The sequence below is a fragment of the Ipomoea triloba genome, chromosome 1, assembly GCF_003576645.1.
Source record: "Ipomoea triloba cultivar NCNSP0323 chromosome 1, ASM357664v1".
Lineage (NCBI taxonomy): Eukaryota > Viridiplantae > Streptophyta > Magnoliopsida > Solanales > Convolvulaceae > Ipomoea > Ipomoea triloba.
Window position 1 is genome coordinate 15,427,623 of NC_044916.1, and position 24,558 is coordinate 15,452,180.

Below are 24,558 nucleotides of genomic sequence, written 5' to 3' on the forward strand. Positions count from 1 at the left end.
AAAAAAAAAAAAAAAAAAAAAAAAAAAAAAAAAAAAAAAAAAAAAAAAAAAAAAAAAAAAAAAAAAAAAAAAAAAAAAAAAAAAAAAAAAAAAAAACCTCGGCAATAAAGCACATTTTCAAAACTAAATCCTACCAATAAACCATATTGAACACTTCACAAGAACACTTCACAAGACTAGAAACACCATGTAACCATACCTCACAAAAATATATAACATACTCCCATATAATACCACCTATTTATACAAAAATAAGTATAAGAAAAAAAACATTTGCATTTCTATTATATAGAGAGAGGAGCCAACTCAAGTGCAACTGTGCAAATCATTCCTTAAGTATAAACTACAAACACATAATTGTCAAAAGTAAAATTTACTCCAAAACATATTCATCATCCACATTTTTATAGCATATAAATAATCCTTAATAGATCTAAAAGAAGGCACTTTCCCCAATTTGAAGTGAAGGCCAATGGCCTAACTATTTTGAATCAGATCCAGATCTTCACTCTTTTATACCTCCCTGATTATATTAAAATAACTAAATAACAATAGGTTAGAAATAAAGAACCCTAACCATAGATTAAGATATAAAGAACCCTAACCATTACAGCACAGATGAACAAGGAAAAAGGTTTAGACCACAGCTGATATGATACAAACTTATTCTCTGCCCCTAAAATAGTCTTTCTTTCAAAATAGAGATATTCCACAAACTTTTCATAAATAAAACACAATTTACTGCTTAAACCCAAAATTTACCGTGTATCTATTATCAACCAAAACAAAAATATATCACTTAATCAATATATAAATATAATCCCCTAAATTTGTGCGCCTGCCCAAACGTGACAATATATATGGGATAGGGAGTAATTATAAATGGCATAAATAAATATTGTTAAACCTCATTATTTCAATTTTCAATTGTGAAAAAATTAAAATAGCTTAGCATAACCAATATCCAAAATATAAGTCAATTATCATTGCTAACATTAATAAATGATGAGATATAAATCCAAAAGAAACAAGGGTTGCAAAGTGTGAACTGGACGTTATCTGATCACTAGTATGAAAGAAAAGCAATTTCCGCAATTTAGCAACACACAATCTTGGTTTCACAAGTTCTCATTTCAAAATGAAATGCTACTCAAACAGATACAGTTGAGAAGATGTTAGTGACTACTGACTAGTCTCAGGAGCTGAAGCAGGAGCAGGAGCAGGAGCAGGGGCAGGGGGTGGTGCAAAGGCGTAGCTACCACCCGGGGTGTTAGTAGCTGGGGCAGCACTTGCAGCAGGATTGGGCTGGTACATTGCTTGCATAGCAGCAGTGGGAGCACTGCTTGAACTAGTTGGAGTTGCTCCGCCAGGAACTGGTGGAGCAGAATTTGGATTTGGCATACCTGGTTGCATGGGCAAAGGAGGTGCACCTGGGGGTTGTCCTGGAACTGGTGCAATCGGAGGCACTGAATAAGCTGAGATGAGCATAAAACCAATTATAACAAGGCCAAATTCATTTAAGCAAATGGATAAAAGAATGCTTAACGAGTATGGATAAAATTAAGGGTGTCAAAGTGAACCGAAACCTACGGGCCAATCCTAAACTGCCCAGCAGTGGGGCGGGTTGGGACCTAAAATTTTTGGCCCGCGAAAATGCGGGTCTCACGGGCTTGGCCTGCACAGGTTGGCAGGCTATGCAAGTTAGCCCGCGTGGGCGACGGGCCAACCTGCAGGCTTCCAATTATATATATATATATAACATTAAAAAAATAAGTTCTATTATTATTATTATTTTACTTCTTTAAGTTGACCCACGGGCTAGGGTTGGAGAATTCTAGCCTCCAGGCCGGCCAGCACAAATTTCAACCCGTGGTGGGGCAGGTCAGCCCGCATTGACACTAATTGATAAGATAATCCTTATAGGCCATGTTTGGTTCAAAATTACTTAATCCCAAGATTAGTAATCCTGGAACAATTTTTTATTTTTTTTTTATATCGGAACAATTTCTTCTATAGAATACCAAAATTATTGTTGGTATATGAATCTGACATCCTATCTATGGTACAAATAATTTAAAACATGATATCTTGTATTTTATCTAGTCTTAGGTTTCATTTTAACCTATAGCCTTCAATTTTTCCAACATTAACCTTGTTTCTCCAGACAATATTGTAGTTTCAGAATGATGCCCATTCTTATAAAGTGAATATGGAAGAAATATTAAAAATAAATAAATAACAACAATAATTGTCGTATCCTATACAAATATTTGTTTGCACATCATATAACTAAATACTCCATACCATTCAAAGCTTATTAAACTAGTGATTTTCAAGTTAAGCAATGTACCTTCAGACAACTAAGAAACTAACAAAAGAAAAACACAATTCACTATCAAGTAACATCAAAGGGAAGGGAAAAAAACATAGGCCTTCCCTGATAATGCCTTTGAGTGACCCAATTGAGGAAAAAAAAGCAATAGACAACATTTGGCATTCAAGACAAGATGGGACACTTTAGTAATTTACCAAACCTTATCCAAGGGTGTTTACAATCTGAACCCTACAAATCCGGCCCCCCTTCTGGACTAATATTGTTCCCAGACTTGGATTATAAGGATGTCCCATGATAGGGGTGGGCAAAACGGTTCGGGTTACCCGACCCGAAGATGTTCGGTTCGGTTTTAAACCGAACCGAAAAACCGATCGGTTCATGTTTTAGAAGAACCGAAAACCAAACCGAAAAACCAAACGGTTTTTTTTAATTAAATATAAATATATATTATATATAATTAATAAATAAGTATATATATATATATTTATAAATTATATATATTATATTTTCAAAGAATTCATTCCAGTTTAACATTTTTGGAGTTTTATTTTTTATTTTAATTTTTTTGAATTGTTAATTTGTTATGTAGTATTTAATATTTAGATATTAGACTTTTGATTTGGGTTATGTGATGTTTCATGCATAGTTATTACAGCGCCCTGTTACGTCGCGGCGCCCCCGACCGCCTTATCGCCTAGGAAATGTTGACATTCGGAGGGCGTAAACCGAACCGAACACCGAATTGAATTAAATCCGAACCGCTTCAAACCGAACCAAAACCGAACCGAGGTCTAATGTTAAACCGAATGGTTTAATTTTTTTTAAAACCGAAAAACCGAAACCGAAAAAACCGAACCGAAGACCGAAACGCCCACCCCTACCCATGAATCTCCAAATTATAGGACAAAGGAGGATTGTTAGTCCAATCCCCCTTTTGTCCTATTCTAATCCAGACAAACAAGGCATTACTGTCATGAAAGGTCATTATAACATATTACTTGTCTAAAAGAACACAAAAGATATGCAGAGGAATAGAGGGAGAATACAAAGCAAATTTCCAAAGATACCACAAAAACAGTATTATTGAAAATGTCAAGTACCAGCATATGTGCTGGCTGAATATAGTAAGCTCATAGTGAATTTACCTGGAGCACCAGGAAGAGGTCTAGGAAATACGGGAAGCCTTACTCCTGGGACTAACTGTGGAGGCGGAGCTCCAGGAATAGGCAGCAAAGGAGGTGGCAAGATAGGCATACGTGGTGGTTGTCCAGGGAAAGCAGCAAGATGCTGATTATATGCGACACCAATTTGTTGGTATGCTGCTGCCTGCCCAAGACGCTCTTTAATCCTTTGATCTATCAAAGCCTGTGTTTGCTGTTCTTCAAACTTTTGATAATAAGACCGTACATTTGCCTGAACATTCGGTATCAAGACCAAAATACATTAAATGAATATCATTTTATGAAAATAATATCAATTGATTTGAAGTATGAACAAGTACCTTGTGTTTGTAGCCAGCATTATGCTGTTTTCTGACTGAAGGCTGAGAAAACACATAAGAATCCATTAGTATAAACATAAAGACTAAGAAGTCCAAGAAAAATCATTCAAAAAATTCTGAACAAAGGAAAAATAATAATATGTTATCTACACCATAAAAAGTGCATTGACGCCTACATTCACAAACAAAAAAAGCATTGTACTGAGGTGACACTGCCTAAAGAATGACGTGAAGTCAGGTGAAATTCTATAGTACTATGGTTTTCAGTTGATCTCACTTTCCTAGGATACCAATGATCTACAGGTTAGTCATAAATACTATTTATTTAAGCTCAAGGTTGTATTTTGACAATGTGTCCACTTCCCCAAGTTCATAGACATAAAAATTTGGCTAGAAATCTTCAAAACAAAATTATGCAAAAATAAAGAACAGTGAAGAGACAACAAGATGTAACTGTCACAGAGACAGCACTAGAGAACTTTGCACTCCAAGAATTTGCTCTCTAACAATAAAATGTAGTATAATATTCAAAAGCATGGGACAATAACATCACAAAATTTGCAAGGAAAATGATCCTCTTTTCATTTCGACCAGAGGTCAATCTCATGGCAAAGTTATCCCAATTGCAACACCAGTTTATATGCTTTCTTGATGTACTCCCCAATTAAAAAACCATGGTTTTTTGCAACAAGAGGTCAGTCTCACTGCAATAATATCCCATTTACAAGACCAAGTTATGTGCTTTGTAGATGTTGAATATTAAGTAACCTTAATTGAATATTAGGAAACTCCTAGTGGGTTGGACTTAGTTTCCTAATCCTATTAGGGTTTCCTATTCCTATTAGGGTTTCCTATTCCTATTATGGTAGATTTGGTAGGTAGTTTAGTATATATAGAGGCATAGAGAACAACCCTATTGTACTCTTTCATTATAATATACTCATATATTCTATTATTCTCTGGTTTCTCACATACTTTGCTTCCGCCTAACTGGAGGGTGGTTGTTATTCTCCACCCGCCAGGTCTTTCAATCCCTCAATTTCAACATGGTATCAGAGCCTAAACCCTAGGACCTAAGCCATTTCACCGCTGTCGCAGTCGGAGCCTCGCCGGGAATTATCGCCGCGCCACCGCGACTGTTTCACGTTCACCGTCGATCTAGTGGTTCTTTCTCCGATCTAACACCACAGAGCCCTCGGGAACGTCGTCGCGANGAGCTCCAGGAATAGGCAGCAAAGGAGGTGGCAAGATAGGCATACGTGGTGGTTGTCCAGGGAAAGCAGCAAGATGCTGATTATATGCGACACCAATTTGTTGGTATGCTGCTGCCTGCCCAAGACGCTCTTTAATCCTTTGATCTATCAAAGCCTGTGTTTGCTGTTCTTCAAACTTTTGATAATAAGACCGTACATTTGCCTGAACATTCGGTATCAAGACCAAAATACATTAAATGAATATCATTTTATGAAAATAATATCAATTGATTTGAAGTATGAACAAGTACCTTGTGTTTGTAGCCAGCATTATGCTGTTTTCTGACTGAAGGCTGAGAAAACACATAAGAATCCATTAGTATAAACATAAAGACTAAGAAGTCCAAGAAAAATCATTCAAAAAATTCTGAACAAAGGAAAAATAATAATATGTTATCTACACCATAAAAAGTGCATTGACGCCTACATTCACAAACAAAAAAAGCATTGTACTGAGGTGACACTGCCTAAAGAATGACGTGAAGTCAGGTGAAATTCTATAGTACTATGGTTTTCAGTTGATCTCACTTTCCTAGGATACCAATGATCTACAGGTTAGTCATAAATACTATTTATTTAAGCTCAAGGTTGTATTTTGACAATGTGTCCACTTCCCCAAGTTCATAGACATAAAAATTTGGCTAGAAATCTTCAAAACAAAATTATGCAAAAATAAAGAACAGTGAAGAGACAACAAGATGTAACTGTCACAGAGACAGCACTAGAGAACTTTGCACTCCAAGAATTTGCTCTCTAACAATAAAATGTAGTATAATATTCAAAAGCATGGGACAATAACATCACAAAATTTGCAAGGAAAATGATCCTCTTTTCATTTCGACCAGAGGTCAATCTCATGGCAAAGTTATCCCAATTGCAACACCAGTTTATATGCTTTCTTGATGTACTCCCCAATTAAAAAACCATGGTTTTTTGCAACAAGAGGTCAGTCTCACTGCAATAATATCCCATTTACAAGACCAAGTTATGTGCTTTGTAGATGTTGAATATTAAGTAACCTTAATTGAATATTAGGAAACTCCTAGTGGGTTGGACTTAGTTTCCTAATCCTATTAGGGTTTCCTATTCCTATTAGGGTTTCCTATTCCTATTATGGTAGATTTGGTAGGTAGTTTAGTATATATAGAGGCATAGAGAACAACCCTATTGTACTCTTTCATTATAATATACTCATATATTCTATTATTCTCTGGTTTCTCACATACTTTGCTTCCGCCTAACTGGAGGGTGGTTGTTATTCTCCACCCGCCAGGTCTTTCAATCCCTCAATTTCAACATGGTATCAGAGCCTAAACCCTAGGACCTAAGCCATTTCACCGCTGTCGCAGTCGGAGCCTCGCCGGGAATTATCGCCGCGCCACCGCGACTGTTTCACGTTCACCGTCGATCTAGTGGTTCTTTCTCCGATCTAACACCACAGAGCCCTCGGGAACGTCGTTCTTTCTCCGATCTAACACCACAGAGCCCTCGGGAACGTCGTCGCGAGTCTTCCGCCGCAAACCCGGTCGCCGTCCGCCGCCGCACGCGCCCTCACGCCGCAAACCCGGTCGCCGTCCGCCGCCGCACGCGCCCTCACGCGCCGCCGCCGCCGTCGGGAAATTCGAGAGTTTTCCGGCCATAACTTCTTCCTCCGGTCTCCGATCGAGCTGCCGTTGCCACCATTGGACTCGGCTTGAGGAGACGCATCTCCTAGTGTCGCTCGCTTCCGCTACCGTCGCCGGTCACCGCCGCCGCTGCCGTCCGCCGGTCGCCGCCGCAATTTTCCAGCGACCTGAAGATCTGTTTCAGATCAGTGTGTGATTTGTACTGTTTCAGATCTGTTTTGCATATTATTTTGCATATTTGCTCTGTCAATATGGTGCAGACCGCTGGTTCAGAGGCTCAGGCTCACAGTAGGTTCGCCCCAAATGACTATGAAGAGTACCTCCGATTTAAAGCCTCCCGAAAGACCGAGACAACTACTTTGATGTTACCCATGCTTCAACCCTGGATCAATCAGTTCTCTTCCATTCTAGAACAGCCCGTGCCATCTGAAGATCCTGAGGATTGGAGCATCAGAATGGAGGTTTTAAAGTGCTTGAATCAGTCTGTCCAAAATTCCCCTGGGCTTATGGAAAGTCAGTTTATGGTTATTCTAGGGCCACTATGGCAGACATTTGTATCATCTTTACGAGTGTACACACAAGCATCAATTGAGGGTATAGATGATCCATATGATGGAAGATATGATTCTGATGGTGCAGTTCTGCATCCTTTGCTATTCTTTGCTCCCTTTTCACCTCTACCGCTCTCAATGAAGGCTTTGTTAGCATGTCCTAATCTATCCCTGGTGTGTTGATCTCCATTCCCGAGGTTCGTGTTCAACTCCATCCTCGGTGTGTTCATTCCCAAGATCATGTTCAGCTCCGTCCTTGGTGTGTTCACCTTTATTCCCATCATGTTCAGCTCCGTCCTTGGTGTGTTCACCTTTATTCCCAAGGAGTTCAGCTCCGTCCTTGGTGTGTTCACCTTTATTCCCAAGGATTGTGTCTCCGTCCTTGGTGTGTTCACCTTTATTCCCAAGGATTGTGTCCAACTCCATTCTTGGTTCACCTTTATTCCCAAGGATTGTGTCCAACTCCATTCTTGGCGCATTCGTCTTCATTCCCAAGGAAGGTCAGGCATAGCGCAATCCATCCCTCCTAGAGTGCTTATGTTGCTGTGGTGGTGTTCGCTTTACCCTTGGTGCCATCATTCCCAAGGATGTTCGTGACAAGCTTCACCCTTGATGCATTTCCAAGAGTTGTGTATAGCATTGTCCCTCCGAAGCCATCCAACACTGTTATCCTCTAGTTTCTTTTAATTTTCATTTGTAATTTTGAGTGAGGTAGAGTGTTTGTTTTGATTCAAGCTTGGAACTTTCAAACGTTCCAGCTTGAGGGGGAGTGTTGAATATTAAGTAACCTTTATTGAATATTAGGAAACTCCTAGTGGGCTGGACTTAGTTTCCTATTCCTATTAGGGTTTCCTATTCCTGTTATGGTAGATTTGGTAGGTAGTTTAGTATATATAGAGGCATAGAGAACAACCCTATTGTACTCTTTCATTATAATATACTCATATATTCTATTATTCTCTGGTTTCTCACATACTTTGCTTCCGCCTAACTGGCGGGTGGTTGTTATTCTCCACCCGCCAGGTCTTTCAATCCCTCAATTTCAACAGTAGATATGCTCTATAACTTTCAAAATGGACCACTTGTCCACTTTCAACTAGAGGTCAATCTAACTGCAAAATTACCCCATTTACAACACTGCGAAATTTGACACTCTAAGCTAAAATAAACGAAAGAAAATTGGGGGAAATTTCAGAAAACTTACGGAATCATGAGTCAAGTAAGTATCGCAGTAGTCACAATAGTACCTGCAAGGAAAAAAAAGAAGTAATTAATTATCATTAAATATTCCACTGTGAAGCATCGAAACACGGAAAACTAAATAAATAAAGAAAAAGGAACAAAAAATTGCATACCGAGGCATTTTGGTGATGAACCTCGAGAACTCAATGGGATGCCGAAATAATCCCTTGGCGAATCGTTAATAGGCGATGGTTTGGGATGTAAGACCCAAGGAAGAAGAAGCTTCTAGTAGACCAAGAGCCGAACTAGCCAAATTCTCTTACAGTCTTTCTCTAGACCGCGGTGTCATTTTGTTGCAACTTCTTTAAGGTTTAAGCCTATTGCAAAGTGCCAAAAAGTGGATATATAGTCATTTGTTAGGACATTGTCAAAGAATTTGGACAAATTTATATTTCTCTGCCAAATTTACTTCAATATTCAGTTTTTAAATAATTCAGATAGTAATAAAAAATTAAAAATTTCAATAAAATGACATCACGTTAATACTGAATATTAGAAAATAATTTTAATAGGAGAATATAGCATCAATCTTTCAAATACTAGCACACATACATGTATTACTTAAAATTTTATTTTCAACTAGTGTAGTAATGAGTGTCTAATATTAAGATTAAGAATTCTTGTGCCTAATTCAGTGCCTATTTTTGACACAATAAATTTTGCATTACTATAAAATGGTAGGATAAAAAAAAATTCCACTGACTTATATATAAATTCTTACCAATTATTTATATAAATTTTCATTGAGTAATTGACTCATTTATTTGTATGATAAGAATCAAATACTCTATTAGTAAGTATTACCCATACTTAAATATTAAGTATGATGGGTTAGAGTAATTGAGTTTTTTACTCATCAATTATTTTTATTAAATAAAATGTGTATATCTAGAGAATAAATTAAAGCTTATATTAAATTTTAACATACAAATCTACTTATTATATTAATTAAGTTATATAAGAGCCAATAATGTTAGGGTCCTAACATGAATAAAAAATGTGTTATTTTATTGTTTGCAATAATAAATTGTACATTTTGTTTTCCTTTTTTGTACTATCATAATACATTTCCAAATTTACCTATTAATATTGTAGATTTCCCCCTTTGCAATGCTAACGCTAGTTAACGGTATATTCGGATATGAAGAGAGCAAGAAATCAATGCATTGGAAGATTGTTTCCTTCGACTCTCTACATTCTATAGCTCAAAGGTTATGGGTGATGTAGATTGAGAGACCTTGATGAAAATAATTTTGAATCGGAAGCAGAAAGTTAGGAGGAAATGAATGAAGTGGAATTTGAAGATGATGAACAACGCGTCATTTAGCAATATGGAGAAGAGGAGGAACTAGGCATTGGGCCATGATTACATGCTTGTATTTGTCATTTTGTTATTTTGCTAATTAGTAATCTGTACTTAACTTTGGAAGTTTGGAGTTGGTACTTGGTTGAAGACTTGGATGTTGTTTGATTAGTTGGTGTATTATACTTTTACATGCTATGTGTGTGTGTGCAATGTGTTTAGTGTTTTTGACAAAAATGGTTGAAATATTAGTGTGTGCAATTGTGTATGTTATTGTTTATATTATGTGTTTTTAGAGTATTTTTATCAATTTTAATTGTTTGAAGAGTATTGATTTTAGCACTTGGCTGGCTTTGTTTTTGTATTTTACACCGCCTATTTTTTTTTCTAGGCGCCCACCTAGGTAGCACCTAGGTGTTCTGGGCACCTAATGAGCGCCTAGCACCTTCTACAACATTGATTGCATTGTAGTCTGTAGACATATCAAAATAACATATTAACATGTGTGCTCCAACCCTCTTTTCTTCCCCTTCATAATTAGCAACTTACTCTCTATGAGTCTATGGCTTTCATCTTCAGTACATGTGTGGTAATTTGTCACGAAACTTCTTTTGACATCTTATAGTCAGTATTTTTATCCAACAAAAAAATCTTTATTGAATAAATAATACTCGATAGAATGAATGACTAGTGCACATAAAACATTTATTGGCATGTGGAAGATGCTTTACTTCAATTTGTATAATTTTTAAAGAGTAGGTCTTGTGTAAGGATGGCAACAAAGGCAGGGAGTATACTCAATGTCCCCATCCCCGGCCAACCGCTAGTCAAAGTGTCAAATTAGTACGATTTTTAATAATCAAATAGAAAAATTTGAAAAACTAAGTCCTAATCCCAAAAATGAAAATATTAAGTCTACAATTCTTCAGTCTTCAACAATCAACAAGTTTTCAATGACAACCAAAGTCCAAAGTACATAAGTACCAAAAAACTGAACCAACCAAAATATTAGCAAATAGAAACTACAAATAGTCTTAATGTAACTTTGCAAAATAATAAATTAATACCACACAAGCCAAGTGAGGGTGACATTGTTGAAAAATAATCATCATAGTCTGGTGCATAAAAGTTGACACAAACAAATGAAACAATGGTGTTATAGTCTAGACATACAAACCAAGAAAAAGCATAGTCCAGTGCTTATTCAAGTTATAGTCCAGGCAAATAATCATATGTACTAAATCAAAGTTACAGTAAAGTATGTGATAGATATACAAACCATTATCAACACACTTGCAGACCATTATCATGAAATACAGACGGAAACTCAATTACAGATTTCATTCAATTAAAATTCAAAAATAGAAATTAAAAATAGTAAATTACCTGTTGCCTAAGACGCGTCATTGGTGGAGGAGCTTAGGCACTCGGCAGAGGAGGGTCGTTTGTGGGTGTTTGCTGGAGGCCGGAGAAGCTCGATGACTGCCGCTGCCGTTTGCGATGAGCTCTGCCGGCGAGTCTGCGTCTGCGATGGCTGACTGATGCGACGGACGGAGGCTGACTGGTGTGACTGGGGAGGCTGACTCGTCGCCGGCGAGCTCTAGGAAGCGCGGCGTGGGAAGAACCGGAGAGGGAGTCTATTGTAGTTAATAGAAGGCTAGGGTTCCAAGTGAAATAAAAATTCATAATTTTCTATTTTCTATTTCTCCCTTACAAGTTTGTGTCTAATTTGGTTAACTAAATTTATTGTTTAATTTGATTAACTACATTTAATTAAAATTAAAATTATTTCAAAAAACATTTAATTAAAGTTATTTATAATTTAAGTTTAGTATTAATATACTCTGTTTAAAATTCATTAAAAATTACATTAAATAGTATATTAAATACAATAAATCATATTAAAGATCGTGTGGTCTAACGGCATAACTGTGACTCTCCCAAATAGGAAGTCACATGTTTTATACTATATTGTAATTGAGTAAGTATTAAAAATATATAATAAATCATTAAAAATATAATCAAAGAATAAAAAAATTATAATTTGACTAATAAATAGTAAAAGAGTCATGAAATTAAACGATACATATATAATAATTTTTTTTAAAATTATACTACTAGGGACGAAAAATTGTCATTCTTAAAAAATATTACACGTTTTATATGAGGCGGTCTTACACAAAACTAATCAAATTTTAATAATTTTAAATTAAGGGTGTGTTTGGTTGATAGGTTTAGGCGTTTAGCTATCAGGAATGGGTATCAAAGTTATTGTTATTGTTTGGTTGACAGGTTTCTATAAAACTACTATGGTTTTCGATTAACTCATTAATTGAAAATCCCATTCCCTTTTCATTCCATTATTCCTCAGCCGCTTTCCCACTTATTTAATTTTTTGTTTTTATTTTTTTTCAGTGCTTTGGATGCCTTTATATTAGAACTAAATGTCTTGATTTTTTGCTATTGTATTTTTAAAATCTGTATTCTCATTATAAGATCATACATAACCAAATAGTAATATTGATAATCATTATCATTATAAAGGGTTATTATATTTAACTAGTATTTTCGCATGTGCATTGCACGGAATGAATTTGTTTTAATATTTTAAAAATATTTGGATCGATATACAGTTGTATAAATTATAGCATCAAATATTATATAGCGCAATTGATGAAATTGGTTTGAACGATTATGTTTTCTAATGTTTTCCGTGCTAGAGCAAATAATTGTTCAATTACCCGATGCACGGATAAATTTTTTATTATATACTTAGATAATAAAAATAAAGATGAAACTATAAAAAATTATAATATTGGACGTGTACATTTATTTGATTATAAGATTAGTGCAAAAGTATTACTCAATTAATTGGATAATATATGACTTGTTTGTCTACAATTATCTTAAAAAGATCGATATGTAATTTGATTTATGTAATCATATTATTACAAAAATAAATATGGAAAAAATCAAAAATAATTTAATTATAATTATTATACAAATAAATTCAACGACCAATGTTTAGCTTAATTATCATAATAATTATTAGTCAATTATTATTAGTCAAATAACTAATATATGTTCAATTATACTTTTATACCTTGAGTATATTCAAATTCACGATATCGTATTTAGTTTTTACTTTTATTAATAGTATTGATACGTGAATATAGAAACAATATTACCAATTAATATATATTAATTAATTTCTATTTTACATTTTATTACCAAATAAGCTTTATTAATTATTTGACCAATAAAATATTTAATTAATTGACTACAAAAGTTTGGGTGGTAAAATGAAATAGAAAGATTTTAGTTTTATATATAGTATAGATTTCCTTAGAAGATTAAAACAAGTGTATAATTCTTTTATTATTTTCTTAGGTAATTTACATGATGTAATTGTATTGATCTCATATTCATTGGTGGAGCCACAATGGAGGCAGTTGCCCTAATGGTTTAGTTTATCGAAGATACTTAAAAGACTCTACTTCAACAAAAGGTAAAAGAGGAGGAAGAGACTCAGTAATAGAACCCTAATGGTTTAGTTTATGGAAGAGCGTAAAGATGCGATCGAGGATGATGACGACGGTGATTTTGATAATTTTGTAGGGTTTTATTTAACTCATAGTCAATATGTTGACTTCGAGGTTTGTATATGTCATTCAAGTTTCTATGTTTTTCTTATACAAAGCTATAATTGTAAATTTATATTAGGCAATTATATTAATATAATTAATTATTAAGGCAAGTATAATTTATTCTGTACTGTGGACACATTATTTTTAATAATTTCGATTTAATAATATTATATCTTATTTATTATATATTATTAGTACAAAATAAATTATGCATGCCTTAATAATTAATTATTAATATTATTGACACAAAATAAATTATACTTACTTTAATATATAAATATTTTTTAATTTAATTTCTTAATACTTATTAATGGTAATTATTTTGGTAATTTTTTACTTTTTTCGTGTAATTATTATGGTAATTTTATGGTAATATATTTCAAAATTGTGGCAATTTTATTAATTATTATGCTAATTTATGGTAATCTATTTTAATATTAGAAGAGAAACAAATATTATAATTGATATAGTTAATGAAATTATTATGGTAATTGCCATAATATTTGATAATTATAATTATTATATAATTAACTTCAATGAGAAATATAATATTTCTTCCGTGGCAATATTTTTGGCAATTTCATTAAATTATAATAAGTGAAATATGAAATATAATTAAGGAAATGAAATTATAAAAGTCACAAAAATATGTGTTCCACTTTCCCGCACAAACTAATATTATTAATTAATTAGTAAAAAATTAATAAAGTTTAATTGGTTACAAAATTTTATTACCCAAATTCCGAGAATAATTAAACCATTATAATTGTGAGAATTATGGAAACAAATTATGTGTAATTTTATAAGAAAAAATATTTTATTAATTATTATTTACACCAATAATAATAATTCGAATACTTATCTATACTTCTATATCTATACTACTATTAATAAAAATAAAATCATATTTGTGAAATTCGCGTCCAAACAATAGTAAAGATAAAATGGAAAAGAAAAATTGATATTACTAATTGATTGAAAATATAAAAAGATACTAATCTATACTTCTATACTATGTATAAAAGTAATAATTAATTACACTTTCATTTTGAAAACTTTGGCTCTGTTTGGCAGAGCTTATTTAGGAGCTTATAGCTTATTTTAAGCTACTAATAAGCTATAAGCTCTGTTTGGTAATGTTCTCAAAATAAGCCAGTAGCTTAAAATAATAGCTTATTTTGAAACGCTACTTGGGATAGCTTTTTAAAAATAAGCTAGTAGCTTTTTAACTTTTTTCCATCTTTATCCTTATTATTTTAAATAAATGACATCCTTTACCCCTCTTAATTAAAACCCTTTTGACATTTTCTTTTTATTATGTTTGGTTGTAATTTCAGTTTGACATTTGTGTTTCAGCTTCGAACTTATAGCTTTTCAGTTTTCAGCTACTTTTTAGTTTTCAGGTACATTTTCAGCTAGGTTTGCCAAACATAGCCTTTAAATTATTTAAACTTTAAAAAAATTAATTAAACATGGGTTGTTAGATTTTTTTTATAATAATTAAAATAAATTCATTCAAACATGGAGAAGAAGAAAAAACTAAATGTGATACGGTAAAAATGAATATACTTAAGGTATAAAAGTATAATTGTACATATATTAGTGTAATTGACTAATAATGATTGTCTAATAATTATTATGGTAATTAAGCTAAGCATTGGTCGTCGAATTTATTTTTATAATAATTATAATTAAATTATTTCTCATTTTTCCCATATTTATTTTAGTAATAATATAATTACATTTCATATTACATATCGATCTTTTAAAGATAATCGTAGACAAATAAGTTATATATTATTCAATTAATTGAGTATACTTTTGCATTAATCTTAAAATCAAATAAATGTACACATTCAATATTAGAATTTTTTATAATTTCATCTTGATTTTTATTATCCAAATATATAATAAAAAATTTATTCGTGCATCGCACGGGTAATTGGACAATTATTTGCTCTAATTCAAGGAGGGAAAATATTAAAAAACATAATCGATCCAACCAATTTTCTTCAATTGTGCTATTTAATATTTGATGTTAGAATTTTTATAATTATATATCGATCTAAATATTCTTAAAATATTATAACAAATCCATTTCGTGCAAAGTACGCACGAAAATACTAGTTGAAAGTATTGCTAAGATTTCTTCCTTCCAACAAGAGAAGCTAGCCAGCCCTAGGTATTTACCCTGTAAAGAACTTTCAGAGATGCCCCGAATTTCAGCAACCACTTACCTGGATAAGTTATCAACATTTTAGCTGAAAGTTAGGGACGACTTTCCCAGATTAATAGACTGTCCTGAGGCTTCAGACAGAATCGATTTCATGACACTGGCCTCCAAGGAGTTTGTCCTACAAAACAAGAAGCAATCGTCCCCAAAGAACAGCTGTGAGATAGAGTGAGCCCCTCTAGCAATAGAGAAAATGATTTTCTAAACACCCTAGGTGCATGCAAATGGCAGAGGCAAGCTCAAAGTACAAATGCGCATACCAGACGTTCTTTCTTCTTCCAAAATCAGCTTGGTAAACGGGTTACCCACGCAGAATCTGCACTGCCACTTGCGAGGTTAGCTCGCCGTTCCCCATCTCTGTCACCCAAAGCCACACACTAATGCATGTTAAGTTTCAGTAAGAAACTTTATGCCCTTTGCCATGGAACATCCCTCCCCGTGCTGCGACCTCTCTCTTCACTTTCCTCGGCTCCTCTCCCATCCACACGGATGCAAACAACTATGCCCCACTCGGTTGACATCATTTATCGAGTATCCTCCTCGATCAAAAAGCCCAATTGGGAGGACGACAATGGCTTGAAATCACTGGTTTCTTACATGAACCCAGATTCCGCTTCCAAAGTTTTGGCGCTTCAGAGCAAAGATGTTCGCCTAGGCCTTCGGTTCTTCAAGTGGGTGTGTAGGCACTCCACGTATTGTTATGAATTCGATGGCAAAATAGAGATGTTAAATTCCTTGGTAACTAGTAATTCAATTCAAATTGCGCATAGAGTCCTGATTTTGTTAATTACGGAATGCTGTGTATCTGAAACTGAGACCTTGAAGTTAATGCGCACACTTGAAAGCATGACAAAGGCAGGATTTAGGCTTAACTATTCTTGTTATAGTGTGCTTTTGATGCGTTTAGCGAAGCTAAACATGGGTGTACCTGCGTTTCAACTGTATGAGAGAATGGTGGGAGATGGGTTTGTTCTTGCGCTTATTGATTACACTGCTGTAGTAAATGCTCTGTGTAAAATTGGGTTCATAAAATCTGCTGAAATGTTCTGTTCTAGGGTTTTGAAACTTGGATTTATGTTAAATGTTCATATCTGTACATCTTTGGTCTTGGGTTATTGCAAGGTAGGTGATGTTGTTGACGCATGCAAAGTGTTTGAGACAATGTCGAAAGAAGACGGTTGTAAGGCTAACAGTGTTACATATTCAGTATTAATTCATGGTCTATGTGCAGTTGGTAGGATAGAGGATGCCTTTCAACTAAAGGAGCTGATGAATGAGAAGGGTTGTGAACCTAGCACGCGCACATATACTGTACTCATGAAAGCTATTTGTGATAGGGGATTGACTAGTAAGGCATTCTGTTTGCTTGATGAGATGATAAAGAAAGGTTGCAAGCCAAATGTTCACACATACACAGTGTTGATAGATAGATTATGTGATGAGGGAAAGATTGAGGGGGCCAATGGTTTGTTCAGAACGATGATGAAGGATGGGTTGTTTCCTAGTATAGTAACTTACAACACATTAATTAACGGTTATTGTAAAGAGGGAAGGGTGGTGTCTGCCTTTGAGCTACTTGGTGTGATGGAAAGAGGGAAATGCAGACCAAATATTCGTACATATAATGAGCTAATAGAAGGATTATGTAAAGTAAACAGACCTTATAAAGCAATGGAACTATTGGAGAAGATAATCAGTAATGGACTGTGGCCTAATGAGGTAACCTACAATATATTGATGGATGGCTTCTGCAAGGCAAGCCAGCTGTCTGCAGCTTTCAGGATTCTACAATCAATGAAGCTTGCAGGCATTGAACCTGATGGTTTTACTTATACTATGTTGATTGATGAGTTATGCAAAGATGGAAAACTGGAGCAAGCATCTGGTTTCTTTGGTTTGATGCTCAAGAAGGGAATAGCACCTGATGAAGTAACACTAACTGCTCTTATTAATGGTTATTGTAGGGCTGGTAAAATTAGAGATAGCTTTATAATTTTTGACAGAATGATAAGCAGCAGGTTTTTGACAAGTCCACATGCCTTCAACTCATTTCTTGATGCTCTCATCAAACAAGTTAAGTTGGCTGAAGGTAATTCTATTTTTGCAAAAATGCTAAAGTATGGTTTTATACCCTCTGTAGTGACTTACACAATATTAGTGAGTGCACTCTGCCGAGCAGGTAATATTAGCTCTTCTTTGAAAATCATAGATGTTATGAAGCAGGATGGATGTCAACCGAATGTATACACTTATACTGCAGTGATATATGGTCTCTGTCATAGTGGTAGAATTGAAGAGGCAGAGGACTTCTTGTTTAAAATGCCTGATTTTGGTGTGTTCCCAAATGATATCACGTATAGTATCTTGGTTAAGTCACATGTGAAAGGTGGCAGTTTGGAGCGTGCTCTTGCTATTGTAAGCACCATGGTCCAGAACGGGTGTGAGCCTAATACTCGCATATATTTTGCACTACTTTCACAAATTGTTTCCTCAAGTATGAGTGGGTTGGATTTAAAATTGCCTTCTAATGAATTAGACTCTGATTCTTGGATTACCACAAAAGGTGGTGTTCATTTCTTCGCAGACTCTGTTTTTAGACAGATGGATGCCTCCCATGTTGCCCATCTTCGAGATAAGATCAAGCAATGTGGGGGCAATACATTGGGTGTGTACAACTTCTTAATTTTAGGGCTATGTAAAGTTGGAAGAATAGCTGAAGCAGAGGATCTTGTACAAGAGATAGTGAAGAGTGGTTATACTCTTGACAAAGCCATAAGTTCATGTATCATGGAGTACTTTTGCAGATATCAAACTTATGATTATTGCCTTCATTGGGTAAAATTGATGATTAACAATGGTTGGATTCCATCCTTTGCATCATGTAGTTCTGTAATTCTTGGTCTTAGAAATGATGGGAAATTTAAAGAAGCTAAATGGCTGGTCTCTAACCTTTTAAGGGATATTATTGATGATGAAACTGCAATCTCTTCACACATTGAATTTTTGTTAAAGGGGGATGAACCATTCAAGTGCTTTGATCTTTTAAATTTGATTCACAAAATTCATCTCTCAGAGAGGCCAATCATCTAGTTTGTCCATTCGAGGCTGTTGCATTATTGATCACAATATTTAGTTTCCTCTCTCTATGGATCCTCGTGGTTTCTCTATGTCAACCGGTGAGTTCCAACTCATTTAATCTCTCTGTATCAATGAATTCTCATGCTTATCTTTGAAAATTGAATTACATTGCCTGGGGAATTTTATTTTGTCACCATGATTTTTTAATTTGAATTGCAATCTGTCCAGTATTTCGAATCAATTTTGCTTTATTTTTCTTTTACTCTCCTTTTTTGTTTTTGATTTTTGACTCGTTGACACTAGTATTGAAGCATTTTCTGAAGTTGACTTGGATGGTTTTGTGAGTGACAAGAGATTGACCATGGGGTATTCTGTGCTTGTGGTAGGAAACTTAGTCTCGTGGAAGAGCAACAAGCAGAGTGTGATTGGAAGGTCCAGTTTGAAATCCGAATATCATGCGATGACCCAAACAACTTGTGAATTGGTATGGATACACAATTTACAGACAGAGATTGACATTTAGACATGTGTACAGTGTACTACTAAGCCTATGGTGTGACAATAAGGCAGTCATTCATATTTAGTTATTTTCAACAATCTAGTTTTCCATGAAATAACAAACATATTAGGTAGATTGTTGTTTAATATGTGAAAAGATTTAACTGTGATTGATCTCTACATCACATGTACAAACTAGAGATCAATTAGTGGATCTATTTACGAAAGGGCTCAAAATCTATGCTCCAGCTTGAGATACAAATATAAAGCTATTTACATGAGAACTGGGGATGGAAATGTGGTAGTGTAATAATACTTCTGTATTTGTTCAATTATGCATTTTTTTCCGGTGTATGTCCACTGGTGATGACATCAGGTGATTTAAGAAAAATATCCTGCAAAATCTAAGCAATTAATTTTGAGATCAGAGTCCATCTTTTTATTTTCAATTATTCTTTCTCTCTCTCTCTATTGATTCACTTGTTTCATATCTAAATGGGAAAATGTTGTTTTTATTTAACTTTGTAAAATTTATTATGCCTAGTTTCATCAGTGTTTGCACTTGATCAATGAGTATTACTCCATATTTGATATAGATTTCCATCCTTTTGCAGAACTTGTTACTATCAAATGCAAGTACTTAAATTTAGGTTGCAGTCAAGGGAAATTTTGTATTACTGAGAAGTCTGCATAAGTAAGACTAAAGGTGTGTGCTGTTGCTTTCATTTGAAATGCACTGATTTCTTGATGTTGGTAGTCAAATTACTGATTAGTACGTTGTAATAACAGAGTTATTTGTTTGTAAGTGATGTGATAGTTAATTTCTGTTGTCTTCTTTTGTGCAGTCCCTTTGTAAAACTAAGTCATCCTAATATCAAGTTGAAGGAGGCTGTCAGGGAGAAGGATGAGCGGCAACATTATAGTTAAACTAAGTCATCCTAATGAGTATTCTTTTGTTGTCTTCTTCTTCTTCTATTTTCATCAGGATTTATAACCCAGTATTATATTTGTTTAACTAGTATGCTACCGGTGCGATGCACGGCAACATTATAATAATATTATTTATTCAAAAATAAACAACTCAATATAAACATATATCCAATTCGATCATATATTGCAAAATAATATAAATATAGTTAATACTAATTTTACAAAAATACTAAACATTAATATTAAACTTTACAAATGGTTAAAAACTTTATTATAATACAACATTTGTCTGAAGAATAATATAAAAGCAGGTTTATTCAAAAGTAATCTAACATTAGAAAGTTTTTGACCTTGCTCTTATTTATTGTCATTGCATAAGACAACGTGAGAGGGAATTGTCTCATATGATGGCATCAATGTCAGTCTTGAGATCAAAACTCGAGTATCCAAATTATTTCCTGACATAACTTTTGCTTCAATAATATGATCTTCTAATTTACTAATAACCAAACTCATTAGAACAATGGATCTCTTAATAATAATACTTATAATAATATTATTATAACTATATTATTTTCCTCTCGCTTCCTTTCGCGAGTGTTTTCTCTCTTGCCGTTTGCGCAGTATTAGGGTTTTGGTTTTTCTTCTCGCCGCCGTGCCTCATGTCAGATCCCGACATCGCCGGTATGTGTGCTCAACTGACTCTTGCCGATATTGATGATGATGATTCTCCCATGCATGTTCCTAACGTCCCAGTGAATCCGTTAGACGAAGAGGAGGAGTACTATGCAGTCGCAAGGTTGGTTACTGACAAACCAATCAAGTTCCAGTTTTTTCAGGAAACTATGGCAGGCGTGTGGAGGCTTGGGATGGGTCTTAACATGCGTCAACTTCAACCGCATCGGTTCTTAATAAGGTTCTACAATGAAGCGGATATTATCAGAGTTTTAGAAGATGGTCCATGGACTTTCGAACAAAGTTTGCTAGTCATGCGTCGTATGCTTCCGACAGAAGATCCGGAGGCAGTTTCTCTACAGTATGCAGACTTTTGGGTGCAGATCCATAACCTGCCAATGGGATTCAGGTCAGATGTAGTAGTCCAGGCCATCGGCTCTTTCCTGGGTGCCTTTGTGAAAACAGATGATCGTAACTTTGACGGATCTATGCACACGTTCTATCGGGTGCGAGTCGCTCTTGATGTCGCGAAACCGCTGAAGAAGCAGATGAAACTAAAAAGGGATAATGGCACTTGGGCAATAATTGACTTCCGATATGAACGCCTCCCCACCTTTTGCTTCCTATGTGGTATCATAGGACATGGGGAGAAGTTTTGTGGAAAAGTGAATAGGGGATCTGATCCAAAAGCTGAAAAACCATATGGATCCTGGCTTAGAGCTGGGTTGCGACGTGGAATTCCTTCTGCTGGAAACCGGTGGATTGCTCCGGTTACCACTGTTGAGCGTAAACTTTGGACTTCTCCCGCCCATGAGGGGTCTGATGTTCATAATCCGAAGGGAAAAGGTGTGCAGGATAATGACGGAAGTAGTGCCTCGGCTAGAGGAAAAGAGGTCATCACTGTATGTAATCCTACTACTGGGATTGCTGAAGATGCGCAGCAAGGGGATATGGTGTCTATTGAACAGAAAAAACGAAAAATGGATAGTGCAGGGGTCAGCTCAGGCTCTTCTATCACCATAATGGATGTTGACTTGGCTGGTTCAAAAAACGGGGTTATGGCGGGTCTTGCGTCGCAAGCCCGCCCAGAATTATGAGTATCATAGCTTGGAATTGCCGGGGGCTTGGCAACCCGACGGCAGTTCGTGTTCTCGCGGATTTGGTCCGTACTAAGAGGCCTTATGTTTTATTTTTGATGGAAACGTTTCTTAATAAGCAGAAATTAGAACCAATACGAGTGCAGTTGGGATTTGGGANCGCAATTTATCAGGTTTGAGTGCCCAACCTTGGCTTGTTATGGGTGATTTTAATGATTTGTTACACCATTCTGAGAAGAATGGTCGCGTACCCCATCCGGATTGGTTGATAACTGGTTTTCGTGCTGCGGTGGCTGATTGTGGCCTTCAGGATTTTCCTTTCATGGGTAACCAATTTACCTGGGTGAAGTCTCGTGGTACCCCGGCAATGGTGGAAGAAAAATTGGATAGACTCTTGGTCACAGATACCTGGTTAACGTTGTTTGAAGGTGCAACTGCTTGTTCGTTAATCTGCCCGTACAGCGACCATTTACCCATTATGCTCACCCCGGTGGTAATTAATCATGCGGCTCGTCGTAGGCGTTTTTGTTTTGATAACATGTGGCTAAGGGAGGAGGCATGCAATGAGATAGTCTCGCATAGTTGGGACAAAACGACGGGGCTAGATATTATCGATAGAATTGCGGTGTGTAGTTATGACATTGGGAAGTGGGGCCGGAATTATAACAGGGATTTCCATAAGAAGATTGAGTCGGCCAAGGTGCAGTTGGGGAAGTTGAGTGCAAGAAGGGATCAGTATGGTTTTTCAGAATATGCNATTTATCAGGTTTGAGTGCCCAACCTTGGCTTGTTATGGGTGATTTTAATGATTTGTTACACCATTCTGAGAAGAATGGTCGCGTACCCCATCCGGATTGGTTGATAACTGGTTTTCGTGCTGCGGTGGCTGATTGTGGCCTTCAGGATTTTCCTTTCATGGGTAACCAATTTACCTGGGTGAAGTCTCGTGGTACCCCGGCAATGGTGGAAGAAAAATTGGATAGACTCTTGGTCACAGATACCTGGTTAACGTTGTTTGAAGGTGCAACTGCTTGTTCGTTAATCTGCCCGTACAGCGACCATTTACCCATTATGCTCACCCCGGTGGTAATTAATCATGCGGCTCGTCGTAGGCGTTTTTGTTTTGATAACATGTGGCTAAGGGAGGAGGCATGCAATGAGATAGTCTCGCATAGTTGGGACAAAACGACGGGGCTAGATATTATCGATAGAATTGCGGTGTGTAGTTATGACATTGGGAAGTGGGGCCGGAATTATAACAGGGATTTCCATAAGAAGATTGAGTCGGCCAAGGTGCAGTTGGGGAAGTTGAGTGCAAGAAGGGATCAGTATGGTTTTTCAGAATATGCACGTATAGAANGGAAACAGAGAGCTAAAGAGCATTGGTGGAAGGGGGTGACCAAAATACGAAATACTTTCATAACTCTGTAAAAATGAGAAGGAGAAGGAATAAGATTGGAAGACTGATGAATGAGGATGGCGTATGGGTTAATGAGCCTGAGCAGGTTGGTAATGTTATGGTGGAATATTTTCAAAACCTATTTACAGCTGAGAATGGGCAGATGGAGGAGGTTTTATCATGCATTCAATCCCACGTTAAACCGGAGGACAATCTACGACTTGTCCGACCAGTGAGTGCAGAAGAAGTGCGCACTGGGTCTTCCAAATGCATCCTGATAAGTCGCCCGGGCCAGATGGACTTGGACCGGGGTTTTATCAACATTTTTGGCATGTTGTAGGAGGGGAGGTAACTATGTTCTGTCGAAGATTTATGGAAACTAGTTGCATGCCTCATAAAGCAAATGACACCTTTGTTGTGCTAATTCCGAAGAAGGTTAACCCCGAATCTATGAAAGACCTACGCCTGATCGCCCTATGTAATGTGTTATATAAGATTGCAGCGAAAGTTTGTGCCAATAGAATGAAACCTATTCTTGATGGAATTATCTCTAATGCTCAGAGTGCGTTTGTACCTGGCCGACTAATTACCGATAATATTATGCTCGCCTACGAAGCTCACCATTATCTTAAGCGTAAGACTCAAGGTAAAGAGGGTGTGGCAGCGCTCAAAGTGGACATGAGCAAGGCGTATGACCGGGTCGAGTGGAGGTTTGTACAGGCAATAATGAGTAAGATGGGGTTCGTGCAGAAGTGGGTGGACATCATCTATGCAACGGTCAGTACGGTTAAATACCACATTCTCCATGAGCAATACCATTTGGGGCCTATCATTCCAGGAAGAGGTCTTCGACAGGGTGATCCGCTTTTGCCATATTTATTCCTACTTGTGGCGGAAGGATTAAGTGCTCTTATTGAGAATAAAATGCGGCACGGGTTATTACACGGAATGATAATAGCGAGAGGGGCACCACCTATTTCACACCTCTTATTCGCCGATGACTGTTTTCTGTTCCTTCGTGCAAATAGGGCGGAAAGTGTGCAGATGAGGCTGTTCCTTCGTGCAAATAGGGCGGAAAGTGTGCAGATGAGGAGTGTGTTGGATAGTTACTCGGCTGCGAGTGTGCAGATGAGGAGTGTGTTGGATAGTTACTCGGCTGCGTCTGGTCAAAGGATTAATTTCGAAAAATCA

The 24,558-nt window shown here is 36.0% G+C and overlaps 2 protein-coding genes across 2 annotated transcripts; one reads left to right on the top strand and one right to left on the bottom strand.

The window, feature by feature from the left end:
- Positions 1 to 961: 961 nt before the first annotated feature.
- LOC116001017 (U1 small nuclear ribonucleoprotein C-like) lies at positions 962 to 11,473 on the bottom strand. The gene is made up of 6 exons (XM_031240922.1): positions 11,197 to 11,473; positions 8,621 to 8,824; positions 8,470 to 8,512; positions 5,341 to 5,382; positions 3,481 to 3,748; positions 962 to 1,475 (listed from the first exon to the last, which is right to left on the bottom strand). Exons 2-6 carry the CDS (start codon positions 8,626 to 8,628, stop codon positions 1,183 to 1,185), a joined length of 654 nt encoding a protein of 217 aa, XP_031096782.1. The 5' UTR covers positions 8,629 to 8,824; positions 11,197 to 11,473; the 3' UTR covers positions 962 to 1,182.
- A 4,286-nt stretch (positions 11,474 to 15,759) lies between these two features.
- LOC115996876 (pentatricopeptide repeat-containing protein At3g07290, mitochondrial) lies at positions 15,760 to 20,273 on the top strand. Its single transcript, XM_031236317.1, has 4 exons — positions 15,760 to 18,866; positions 19,155 to 19,252; positions 19,881 to 19,972; positions 20,112 to 20,273. Exon 1 carries the CDS (start codon positions 16,075 to 16,077, stop codon positions 18,778 to 18,780), a length of 2,706 nt encoding a protein of 901 aa, XP_031092177.1. The 5' UTR covers positions 15,760 to 16,074; the 3' UTR covers positions 18,781 to 18,866; positions 19,155 to 19,252; positions 19,881 to 19,972; positions 20,112 to 20,273.
- Positions 20,274 to 24,558: the final 4,285 nt, after the last annotated feature.